The 12,601-nt window shown below is 45.1% G+C and overlaps 1 protein-coding gene across 15 annotated transcripts in view; it reads left to right on the forward strand.

The window, feature by feature from the left end:
• ZBTB20 (zinc finger and BTB domain containing 20) overlaps window positions 1–12,601 on the forward strand; it is an 874,980-nt gene that overhangs the window by 819,964 nt on the left and 42,415 nt on the right. For 10 of the 15 annotated variants that reach the window (XM_081085638.1, XM_081085646.1, XM_081085648.1 and 7 more), the window contains one exon: window positions 7,326–7,513. Coding sequence is in view for 4 of the 15 variants with exons in the window: in XM_081085637.1 (XP_080941763.1) it covers window positions 6,937–6,947; window positions 7,326–7,513 (199 nt within the window). In the remaining 11 variants the exon portion in view is untranslated. Of the gene's footprint in view, window positions 1–6,783; window positions 6,948–7,325; window positions 7,514–12,601 lie in introns of all 15 variants that reach the window. The other 5 variants (XM_081085637.1, XM_081085644.1, XM_081085643.1 and 2 more) reach the window with 1 other exon arrangement.

Here is a 12,601-nt window from a genome sequence, read left to right on the forward strand (position 1 = left end):
TTTCCACCTTTGCTACAATTACAGCCCATTTGCCTCTGCCCAAATCTATATATTAAAAAAGATTTCTGAACAAAGGAGATTACTAACATAAAGGAAGTGCTCTGTTATAGCAGAAAAGACAGAACCATAGAAATGACACTCTCTGTGAAAAGAGCTACCATCACTGGGCACTGACCATATGCCAGGATGTGCCACCCACTTGACATGAATTATCTCATTTCTCACATCAGCCCTAGAAAGTATTATTATTATTTCTACTTTTTCAATGAAGAAACAGAGACCCAGAGAAGCAGAGTGGCCTGTCTAGAGCACACAGCTACGAGGTGGTAGAACACAATCCTGCCACCAACTCTCACTGGATGCCTTGTTTCCACCTGCCCTTTGCCCCCAAACCCAAACATTCCCTAAGCCTTCCCCCAAGGCACTGTTGGGAAGGAGAGTAAGGAAATGGTTACCAGTCCAAAAAGATGGGGGGCGGGGGGGGGCATCACTGGTCTAAATTATCATGATCTAATGACTGAGTAATTATTCATCCAGAGGAGGTTCTCACTAATTCTTTCCGATCCAAGCAGACTGGTGAGTGGAAGGCACGCTTAATGCGCGGGAGAGGGGGAGCCTGGCGGAGAGCAAATTGGGAGAGGGAGATAGAAGAGAGCACTCTGCTCTCCAAAGCCCCTGGAGACTGATAAGAGCTCACACAGATAAAATATTTATTTTCCATATGTTGTAGAAAGCACTGCCATCACTGTATGTGCGCAATGTGTGCGAAGAAGTGTGAGATGTATACGTGAAATGCCGCCTCTCTGGTTAATTTCCATGCATTTCACATGCATGATACCTACATCTCATCAATATGTTTTAATGCATATTTCCTTCCACATACAATATGGTCTAGTAAGGAAAGAGCCAACATCCTCCACAGCCTTTCTCACTGCTATGTTTCAGTCCAAAACTTGTTGCCAGGGCCAGCACAGTGAGAGTTAAAAACCAGAAGGGCCCGCTGGCTAACCCAACTGCCAGTCACCTTAGAATGCCTTCCCAGCCTTGAAGCAGTCTTTTTCTCTTAACAGAAATGTTTGCAGTGGGAAGATCAAATGGTTTTGTTCTCCTTGGACAATGGGGAGATATTCAGTCAGGGTGTCAGAACTAACTGTTGAAAGGCAGGTGCCTGCAGCCACACTTTTTTTTTTTTTTTTTTTTAAATGCAGAGCTCCCACCAGAGTGGCGGGAGGAAGTGCACAATGATTGGTCTGTTTCTCGGTGGAAGTGTTCAGGGTACACCCACTTTTGCTTTGCATATATTTACAAAACATCTGCCCTTTTCTTGTTCTTAAATCCTTCCCCTCACCAGCCTCCTTTCCCCTTTCTCCCAGTTTCTTTCTTTGTTATTGTTGGCTTGTCTAACTTTTTCATTGGAGCTTTCATTTTCCGGTTGAGGGGCGACTTCATCAGAGTGTATAATTTTAACACTGGGAGGGAGGGAAGGAGGGAGAGAGAAAAGGGGAGTGGGGTCGGGGAGAGAGAGAGAGAGAGAGAGAGAGAGAGAGAGAGAGAGAGAGAGAGAGCTGAAAAGAAAGAAAGAGGCCTAGGGGCCAGAGCTTGGCAAAGCAGCCTTTGGCATGGTGACCAGGAGAGGAAGGTTCTGGTCTGGTGGGGAGGTGCCGCTCCAAAGGGCTGCCAGGAGCCAGCCAGTGTGCTGCTGCCCTCTAATGGCTCCGGGCAGGAATGCAGAGCCACAGGGTCCTCAGATGTGCTGTTTGTATAATTATTTTTCACACAACCAAAGAAGGTATTTTAAATGAATTACTATAGGACTTGCTCTTCCCTTCTTAATAAACTATTAATTGAAAAACCAGGGTCAGAATAACCCACCTGTGCATTTGTAGACATAGACTGAGGCTATATTTCAGTGTTACTCAACTCTGGGAAAAGGAGTCCAGAAGGACTTTCGGAGAAGGTGGGATGGGAATGAACTGCTTCTGGGAACACTGAGTGTCTCTCTGCTCTCTGGCAGCTGGGAAACAGCCTAATGGCATACAGACAAGCAAAGTGATATTAGGCAAATGGGGGTATGAACCAATTAAGGTTCAGTTTTCAATACTTTCTGTTCATAGAGATGACCCCAATGCCTCTTTGTTTTGAATGTACCCCAAAGGTGATCCTTAAGATAACAAGTAGGAGAGTGTGGTGCAAGATATCAGGTAGGAAGCTGGGTGAAATCTAGGGAAGGAAACAAGGGCATTTATCCTATCTAATAAAAGAGAAACATGGTAATTGGCGTACGACCGCTACACTTCCCATTGGCTGCTCAGCGAGATATGCAAATTAACTGCCAGCCAAGATGGCGGCCGGCAGCCAGGCAGCTTGAAACTAACATGAGGCTTGCTTGCTTCAGTGACGGAGGACTCCATCGTTTCCCGCCTGCCGCTGCAGGCCTCTGAGCTGCAACTCTAAGCAACTATGTAACAAATATAGAAGCTAAACAAAACCCCAGAAACCTGCTTTAGTCACCGGGCTTCAGCCAGCAGGATCGCAACATTGTAAGCAAAGGCCAGAAACCTACTTTCAGCAGCAGAGGCCTAAAAGCTGGAGCCAAGCCTCAAAGCTAAAGCTGGCCCAGAATAAAAAAAAGAAAAAAGAAAAAAAGGAGCGGTTGGGAGCTTCAGTCACCCCCAGCCTGAAAACAGCCCTCAGCCCCTCACCCAGACTGGCCAGGCACCCCAGTGGGGACCCCCCACCCTGATCCAGGACACCCTTCAGAGCAAACCAGCCGGCACCCACCCGTGCACCAGGCCTCTACCCTATATAGTAAAAGGGTAATATGCCTCCCAGCACCGGGATCAGCAGAGTCGCGAGGCCTCCCAGCACCGGGATCAGCGTGACAGGGGGCAGCACCCAAACCCCCTGATTTCCCTGTGGCTCTGTGTGTGACAGGGGGCGGGGCCACAAGCTCCCTATCCACCCTGCTCTGTTCGTGACAGTGGAAGGTGCCCCAACCACCTGATCAGCCCTGCTCTGTGCCTGATAGGGGGGAGCTCCTCAACCCCTGATCGCCCTGCGGCTCTGTGTGTGACAGGGTGCGGCGCCCCAACGCCCCCCTCCCCCTATGGGCCCTGCTCTGTGTGTGACGGGGTAGAGCCATAACCTCCTCATTGGCCCTGCCCTGAGTGTGAGAGTGGCGGCGCCCCAACCCCCTGATCGGCCCTGCTCTGTGGGTGATAGAGGGTGGCGCCCCAACCCCCTGATGGGCCCTGCTCTGTGCATGACAGGGGGCAGTGCCCCAACCCCCTGATTGGCCCTGCTCTGTGCGTGACGGGGTGGCGCCGCAACCTCCCCATCGACCCTGCCTTGAGTGTGACAGGGGACGGTGTCCCAACCCCCCAATCGCCCCTACCCTGAGCATGACTGAGGGTGGCATCACAACCTCCCGATCGCCCTGCTCTGTGCATGACAGGGGGCGGCGCCCCAACTCCCCAATCGGCCCTGCTCTGAGCCCGACCAGGGACTGCACCTAGGGATTGGGCCTGCCCTCTGCCACCCGGGAGCAGGCCTAAGCCAGCAGGTCGTTATCTCCCGAGGGGTCCCAGACTGCGAGAGGGCACAGGCTGGGCTGAGGGACCCCCCTCCCCCCCGAATGCACAAATTTTTGTGCTCCAGGCCTCTAGTATAAAGAATAATACAATTTGTGCAATCATAAAAATAAAAGAGTAATGTTGGCCATATGCTCATTTTTGAAAGAACTTCCTTAATTCTGAAAGCTCACATCTGAAATAGTGTAGGCCTTACTAAGAGCAGCCAGGATAAATATTTTTTCTCTTGTGATTGTCATTAGTATTTCATCCCTGTATTTAAGTGAATCATGAGGAGCAGCCTAACTTTAGTGAGCAAAATGTCCCTACTCCTACCGAGTGCCCTTCATGGATTCAAAGTAAAAGCAGCCATTCAAGGTAGATTTCACTGCTGTATAAAGAGTAGCAAACTTAATTGGGATTCACACTATGACTATTCTCAAAATATACTTTAATTTCTTCATTTCATTCTATCAACAAGTATATATTGAATTATGCTGTGTCTAAGCTATTGGCTTAACAGTACACACTAGACAGCAAACACTGGGAAGGTAGAAACCAGGCTTGTTCTATTCCCTAACCCACGCTGGCACACCATAGCCACATAACAAGTATTTGGAAAATGAATACATGAATAAATGAATGGTGGGAGGGAAGGAAGAGGGGGAAAGTGCATGAACACAGTGAATTCAATAATAACAAGGACATTTCCTAACCCTCAGAGTTTACAGTGTCCTAGAGGAGGGATAATCTATATATATAAAAGCCTAAGTGACCGTCTGACCGTCCGACTGGTAGCTATGACACGCACTGACCACCAGGGTGCAGACACTCAACACAGGAGCTGCTGAGCTGCAGTGTCTTGGCAGCAGTGGTTCTCAGGTGATGCACCTGGAACCAGAGAGGAGGGAGCCCAATTCTGGGGTGCGTCACCCAAGAACTGCCCTCTCGCAATCCAGGGCCCCTCGGGGGATGTCGGAGAGCTGGCTTCGGCCTGATCCCACAGGCCAGGCCGAAGGACCCCACCAGTGCACGAATCCGTGCAGCAGGCCTCTACTAAGTACATAATTGCAGCAAAATTGAGAAGTAAAATAAAATAAGGAAAAAGTGTTCGGTGTTTCAAAGAAAGATAGGAGGGAGAAGAATTTGAGAGACAGAGAGTGAGGTCTTATCTGACAGAGAGAAATCAAGACAGTTATAAGATGGAGACAACATTTAATAAATATAAAGGGTAAATAGGATTTCAATATAGTTGAAATAGGGGCATTCAAAGCAAGAGAAATAACTTGACCAAGGATGAAGATTCCCCAGGACATTCTGGAAATATTCACAAAATTTGAGAGTTCAAGATAGCCAACATATAGGGCATGTGAGCTAAGGTAGAATAGGGTCAGGCTGATGTGGTCACCTCAGATTTAGTGAATGCCAAGAAGTGAGACTAGGAGTCAAGGAGAATAGAGAGCCAGGAAGTGAGCAACAACCCAAATAAAAGGTGTTCGGGCGATTGCAATGGAAATGGAATGGAAACACGGATGACAAAATATAAAGGAAGCAGAACTGTCAGGACTTGATGAATTGACTTTAAGGCAGAGGAAGGTGTGTGACCCTGGGGTTTCCAGCCTGGGGACAGACAGCAGTAATAGAAATAAGGACCTTAGAGGAGCTGCTGGTTTTCTTAGGGAAAGAAAGGAGTTGGGGACCTCATTAAACTAACACCTAGAAACCTGGTTTTTGCAGGTCCATGTAGACACTCAGAATCCGGGGGTTAGTTCCACAGTCACCCACTCAACAAACAGTGGGTAAAGCGCTACAATTTGTTCCTTCTCTTACATTGGCTTCCTCCATCCTGAAAAATATGTCTGAAAGCTTCCCTCTGTTTTCATCCGTGCCACCCCACCTCTGCCTCCTGCCCTCTGGAAAAGCAGATTTATTTCACAGCCAACTGGACCAGAAACACAGCATGCTAATCAGAACACCATATTCTGTGAGGGCAGATTTAACTGCCCCACACAGCAAATCCCAAGAGAAGATATTCTGAGTAACAAGTTCATTGCTATGCTTATAGAAATAAGGAAAGCATGGAAACTGGACTTAGAAGAGAGTATGTACCACACATGATCTTCGACCAAAAAGAAAGCACTTTCTCTGGTCACCATGCATATAGTTCTAGAAGCACAGAGCCAAGGAAATTGGGGAGAATTTTCAGGGTATGATTAATAATTCAATTTGACACCGAAACCGGTTTGGCTCAGTGGATAGAGCGTCGGCCTGCAGACTGAAAGGTCCCAGGTTCGATTCCAGTCAAGGGCATGTACCTGGGTTGCGGGCACATCCCCAGTAGGAGATGTGCAGGAGGCAGCTGATTGATGTTTTTCTCTCATCGATGTTTCTAACTCTCTATCTCTCTCCCTTCCTCTCTGTAAAAAATCAATAAAATATATTTAAAAAAAATAATTCAATTTGACTGAGGCCTAGGGTATGTGCAGTCTAAGTTAAGCATTTATTTGTTTATATCAGTTGCATTGTCCAAGGGAGTGGATACTAGACTTAATCAATAACTTAGCTCTTTTGCTTCCTATTCCTGACCCCAAATAACTATTAGCAATAATTACTTTCTAATTCTCTTTACCAGTCTCTTCATCACATCTCAGACACCCTGTCACATTCCTATACCAAGAGTCATGAAGCCCTGGCCAGGTTGCTCAGAGTGTCATCACAGTAACACCAAGGTAGCAGGTTGGATCCTTGGTCAGGACACATACAAAAATCACCCATGAATGCATAAACAAGAGGAACTACAAATCGATGTTTCTCTCTCTCACTCTTGCTCTCACTTTCTAAAAATCAATAAATAAACTTGTTAAAAAGCAGTTCATGCACTAAATAAAAAAAGGGGGGGGGATCTCAAGCTTTGGGTGAGTAATGAGTTTGGAATAGAGGATCTCCAGTGACACCTTCCCTCTACCTATGGAATCTAAGTCTTCTTTTCACTGTCCGTTTGCTATCTTAACAAAAACCTCCATCACTAAACCTCCAAACCCCTCTCATCTGTACAGCCTGAACATTTAGATTGTGATTTGAAATTATGTATTGATCTAAAATAAAACCTAATGAAACTGCAAAAAAGTTGAATGTTCATAATGTGTTCCATGAAGAGAAATTAAAGCTGGAAGGAACCTTTAAGGCCTTCTAATCCAAGCCCTTTATTTTACAGATGAGGAAACTGAAGCCCAGAGAGGTGAAGTGAGGTGCCCAAGGCCACACAGCAAATTAGAGGCACAGCTAGTACGATAGCTCAAGTCTCCTGACTCCCAGTCCAGTGCTCCTCCCATTACTCCACGAGTCCTGTCTCTAAGCTTCCTGACAAATGCTAGAACGGTAAACCTCCACTAGTATTTTTCCAGACCATGTTAAAACTCTGAAGGGGGAAAAGGATGCCTTCTTGGATAATGTCAGCCATACGTAGCTCAAGCTGTCTAAAGTTCCGGGACAGGGTCTTTTTATGCAGCCAACGGAGTCCAAATGTGGTGCTGTTTGCTTGGCCCATATGCTTTCATGTGTTCCCAGTTAGGCCATTACTGGAGGGAAAAGAAAAAGAAAAAACAAGAATCAGCTTGTTTTAAAACAAGGGACATACTGGACTCCCTCCCATCCCCCCTCAGAAAAAAAAAATCAAGTTATCTTTAACAGATTCTAAAAATGCCTTTTCCCAAATATGCATTCAGTTCCTTCAAAGGGCCCTTTGTTTATTTTCAGGAAGAAACCCAAGACAGCTGAAAACCAGAAGGCATCTGAGGAGAATGAGATTACTCAGCCGGGTGGATCCAGCGCCAAGCCGGGCCTTCCCTGCCTGAACTTTGAAGCTGTTTTGTCTCCAGACCCAGCCCTCATCCACTCAACACGTTCACTGACAAACTCTCACGCTCACACCGGGTCATCTGATTGTGAGTACACCAGTACAGTGGCGCTGTCTTCTCGGGGCGTGGAGCGGGCTTCTCCCCTGGCTCTGGCTCAGTGGCCTTCAGAGCCGGCTGTTTCCATTCGGTCTAAAGTAGCCAAAAATCACTTGCCACCATTTTGTTTCAGCCAACATCTCTATTTTCAAAACGGGATGTTAAAACCAGGTGACCAGCCATTTGGCCTCAAAAGGATGATTAATTACACAGAAACTACATCATCTCCCATAACATTAACTCAAAAAAAGAAGTTGTGAAGTTGTGTAGCTAATTATTTTGTCCCCCGGATCGGAATAAGGGCACTTTCCACCTTGACTTAATTGAGCAGCCAAATGTGGATCTCATACGGCCAGTTAGATGCAAGGAAACATCCATTTTGAAATTACTTAACACAAATCAGCTTTGCATTAGTTATTGGAGTCTCATGTAGCTTGGCTGAATTTCTGTCTTTCCAGTTTTTAATTTATTTTGAAGTGGTTAAAGGATAGCATAAATTTACAGAGGAAAAGAGAATGGCTTCCAAGAATTCAGAAGCCACCCAGGCCTCACGTAGCCAATAGAAACTCAGGTTAAAAATATTTTTTAATTAAAAAAACTGCCTACGGGCTAAATTTGGAAATGGGCAGCTTAATGAGATCGTCGCTATTAAAATCACTCCATTGCTGTTTATTTTTGCTGTCTTCTCACTAATCTGGGAGTCACTTCTTTAAATTCTATTTTAAGAAAGTTGATAAATCACATTTAGGAGACTTCTTTCTCTTTTTGCAATGTAACCCAATACGTGAAAGAGAAAGATATATGTGTGTTAACAAAGGAAAGTAATGGGAAAACTTTGGGTTCCAATCCCAACGAATATTCCTTTTAGTCTTGAAGTACCTAACAACTATTCTGATCTTATCTCCATTAGGGAAATCTGGTAACAGGCAAACAGCTGGCATATTCTTCTTTAAAATGACAAAAAAAAAAAAAGTCTTATAAAAAAAAAAACCTCCATTTATTCTGTCCACAAAGACAAAAATTATTAATTAGGAAATGACATTCTAAGTTTCCTAGTGTCATTATTCTGACAAAACAAATGCAAAATTCTGCAAAGAGGGCCAGAGGTGAATTCATTCCTGCAAGAGATTGCATTCCTTTCTCGCTTCATCATAATAGTCTCTAGATAGAGGGACAAGACCCAGGGGTGGAGTTGGGGTGAAGGAAGATGGTTCTGAGACCACACTCCAGCTGCCCCGAGAAAATGAAATGAGAATAAGGAGATCCAGATCTCCACAGCCAGAGTAATTTGTACAAAGTGGCCGCCTCTCTGGAGAAACCTGGGGGTCAGAAGCGGGGACTGTGTTCTGCTGGCCATTGTAATAGGAACATCCTTGGCCCTTCTTGCCTGGCAGTCTCCAGCCCAATAGTAATTACAGGAAGGATTGGAAAACAGTGTGGCACAGTGCCCGTAGACATGTGCGCACTGTCCCTGCCTACTAGGAGGGAAGCCTGTTCCTGTGGCCAAAGGCCTGGAGCTCCTGCGTGCAGACCTTCCCGCCTGGCTTGCTGCCAGACCTTGTGGGAAGATTACATAGAATGGCCTTCGACCAGAAATCCCCTGTTGCAGCAAAGTGTTTTTCTAACTAGAGGAGGCACTGAGCTCCATTTATTGTACTTTTCTATAAGCATCCTCTGAGCAGGCCTTGGCGTTACCACGGGAGATGTGCAAGGAACTGAACAAGCATGGTAGCCGTACAGTTCCCAGCAACGAGGAGGCCAGTCAGTAGGGTGTCCGAACAGGGAGGAGAAACCTAATCTCCAGCTGTTTGAGGTCAGTTTGATTTTGCCATTAAGATGTGAAAGTCTTCCCTGCTCCAACCTGTTGTTTAATTGATTCTACTTTTCTCCAAATATATTCGGATCATAGTTTGTCCTGAGTTGAGCTTACACTTCGAAGACAATTGTTTTTAGGAAGAATTCGCAGAAATCTGGCCATTTGGAGAGAAGATAGGAAAGAGGTTTATTTTAAGCTGTTAAACTTTTGGATATTCTTCTTGCTTTCAAGAGGATTTTTTCTTTTCTTTTTACTTTCAAATGTCATTCTTTCCTTAGATTAATTTAAAAGCCTAATTTCTTTAAGGTGAAATATTCAGTTCCTATTTAGAACTAACAGATTTGGGGCATTTATAAACAGTGCCCTTGACTTGTTATCTCTTTAACTTTGGAAACATCCGCCAGCATGTGGTATGCCCAGCTTGCACAGGTGCCTGAATTTTTACAGTACTGTTTCATTTGTCATGTGTTTAGCAAAATGATTCTTAGTCATGCTTTAATGCCCATTTCCTGTCAGTCAGTATAATTCTTCCCAGTTTACAGATGAGAAAACTGACAGACAGATGAATGACTTGCTCATAATTAACTCATTCAGATACTGAGGGATGTCTGTGGCTTTGTTCTCACTGTGGGCAGCCTGGATTCTTTGTTCCAAGCCTAGAGATGGCATTCCAGGCTGTAAACGGGCATCTTGAAAATGTGCAATTACTCATTTTGGTGAGTGGGTTATAAAACACGATATATAAACATCCCCACAGAAGAAGTCAGCTCTGAATATGGACCAGTAAGGGTGGGTAGGCCACAGCGTCATTGCCTCTGAAGGGCACAGGCCAAATTGTAGAGGGAAGAGGATAAGTCTGACCCCTGACATTCTCAATTGACTATGTAACCTGCCCGGCCACTTCAGATTTGGCCAAAGATCCCAGCAATGTTCAAACTAAGAAGGAATATGGTTGAGAAGCACCTTCTGTTGTGAGATGATGATGTTAAATTGGTCCTAAGGTTACTATTACTCACATTAACAATTTCCTGTAGTATACTCCTCCATTACCTCCTAGTTTGTCACCTCTTTACCATTTCAAACTCAGATGATGACAATGGAAGGCACTGAGATAAGGTTTGAAATGGATACAAAACTGAATAGGCTCTCCCTTCAAATGCTGAAACAGGACTAAACCACATCAGGAGAGCAGGCGAGGCTCTCTAAGTGAAAGACCTTTCTTGTCAAATAGCAAGCTGTAGCCTAGCACAGTCATGTACACGTGAGAGAGGCCACCCGAACTATCACTTGCATATTTTCCTTGCCCCAAAATAAGTGCCCCCTTGAAGGAGTGGAGGGGTGCCTCTTCCCTGGGGCAGTGCTCCCTGCTTTTGACTAGGCCCAGGATGCTGTTGTCTTTCTTTTGTTGGGAGCTGGCATCCGTGGTTGCTTACCTTCCCATGTTTTGCACTGGTCTCATCAAACTGCCTTACTTTTGTGTGTCCTTGTCAAGATGCACTTACGCATTCACAGTTTTTGTTTATTTTTAATTTAACCTTTGCACATTACCAAAGTGTTGTGTGGGTGGGGTTAACTTTAGCTCTGCAGGTAGCATGACTTGCTGGGGCCAAACGCTGGCCAGGAGACTCCTGGGCTCGTCCCTCTCTTTCCTGCCATCCACCTCCATTGGCCTTCCTACCCCCAACCCTTTGCTTCACCAGTCCAAGTTCCCGAGATTAAAATTTTTAGTACACTTGGTTCAGTTTGAACTTTTAAGCAATTTTTTTAGAGAACAAAACAAAGGATTTTTTATGGCAAGCTCCATTAATGCCACGTTAAGGCTGACATTTTAATTACCCCAAAGTCAGGAAATGCAAAGTCCGGGTTCCCACAGCAACAGAAACTGTCCCCCTAAGTGCTGGCCTCACAGCAGATTCTTTCATCTCTGATTACACAACGCGGGCACAGGGACATTGTTTTTATCCACACACGTGGAAAGGCGCGCAGCTGATCGTCTTTGTTTTCTTCCTGTAACTACAGTTGAGGATATGGGTCGTTAGCCTCCCGCCCAGACCATCTATATGTATGATCCTGGAGCGGAGGCCGTTACAGCCCGCATGTGCACACGGTCGGAATTAAAGTTGCTGTGGGAACATTAACGCTGATTTCCGGACTTCCGTGCCAATCACATTTAAACCATAATGCTGTAATTTTTGGCATGTAATAAATGTGCATTTCATGTACACAGACAGAAAGAAGCATAAAATGTATTTTAAAGAGCAATTAATTACTAACTTTGTGATTAAAAAACATTTGGTGCATGTTCCTTCCCATTTAGCATCAGCTGCTGGTCTTAGCCAGGCCTAATAGATGACATACTGTGTCTCATCCTGTATCTCAGATGTACTTACTGTATGTTCCTGTTCTTCTAGATAATTAATTCCCTTAGTAAAGCTGTAGGGGGAAAACAACATAGAAGGAATATGCAGGCATGTAAATAGGGTAAAGGATATTTAGAAGGAAATGATCCATTTCTGCAAATAAACCTCTTAGTCCCTGATAGAAAGCCAGAAATCTGCTAAGTGGGCGTAGACTAAGGTTCCTGGCCACCTCAGAGCATCTGGTCTGGGCCATAGAACAACGAAAGCTGATTTCCCCCGGAATTCCGGGCATGCCCAGTGGGGGGTGATTTTCCTCCTAATAACTATTCTGACTTCAGGCAAAAGTGTTATTTTACTCTGCAACAACTTTTCAGTTTATATTCAAACTGAAAAAGAAAGATTGTAGGGAATCAAGTAAGGTACGGGTTTTGCTGGAAAACTCACAATTTAGAGAGTAGCATTGTGTCCTTCGTTTAGATTTGAATCCGGTTGACCTATTTGTGTTGGAGAAGGAAGTGTTTCAAAATCACTGTTTGACCAAATTTTCGAGCAAAAGGAATTGGTAGCAGTACTGGAAGGTGCAGTGTTGTAAAGGGCAAATGCTTGGGCACTTACTCGGAAATGAGACAGACTTTTACGGAAAGGATGTGTAGCTTAAACTCTCAGGTAAAGCTTTAAGGTTTTCAGCTCTAAGGGGAACGTGCCCATGAGGAATCGGAGCCTCGGTTCTTGCTGTTTAGTCACTACCTCTCCTGCTGCCGTTTCCTTTTGCTCAGTTCGGTTGCATGTGGTAGTTACCCTCTGAGACAGACACTTCAGTTTACAGGGCTCTGACTCACTCTCGCTCTGGCTGTCTGTATGTGTGAACGTGTGTCTGTGTGAGTGAAAACTGCTCCGGCAAGT

This window comes from Myotis nattereri (assembly GCF_964212035.1).
Source record: "Myotis nattereri genome assembly, chromosome: 3".
Taxonomy (NCBI): domain Eukaryota; kingdom Metazoa; phylum Chordata; class Mammalia; order Chiroptera; family Vespertilionidae; genus Myotis; species Myotis nattereri.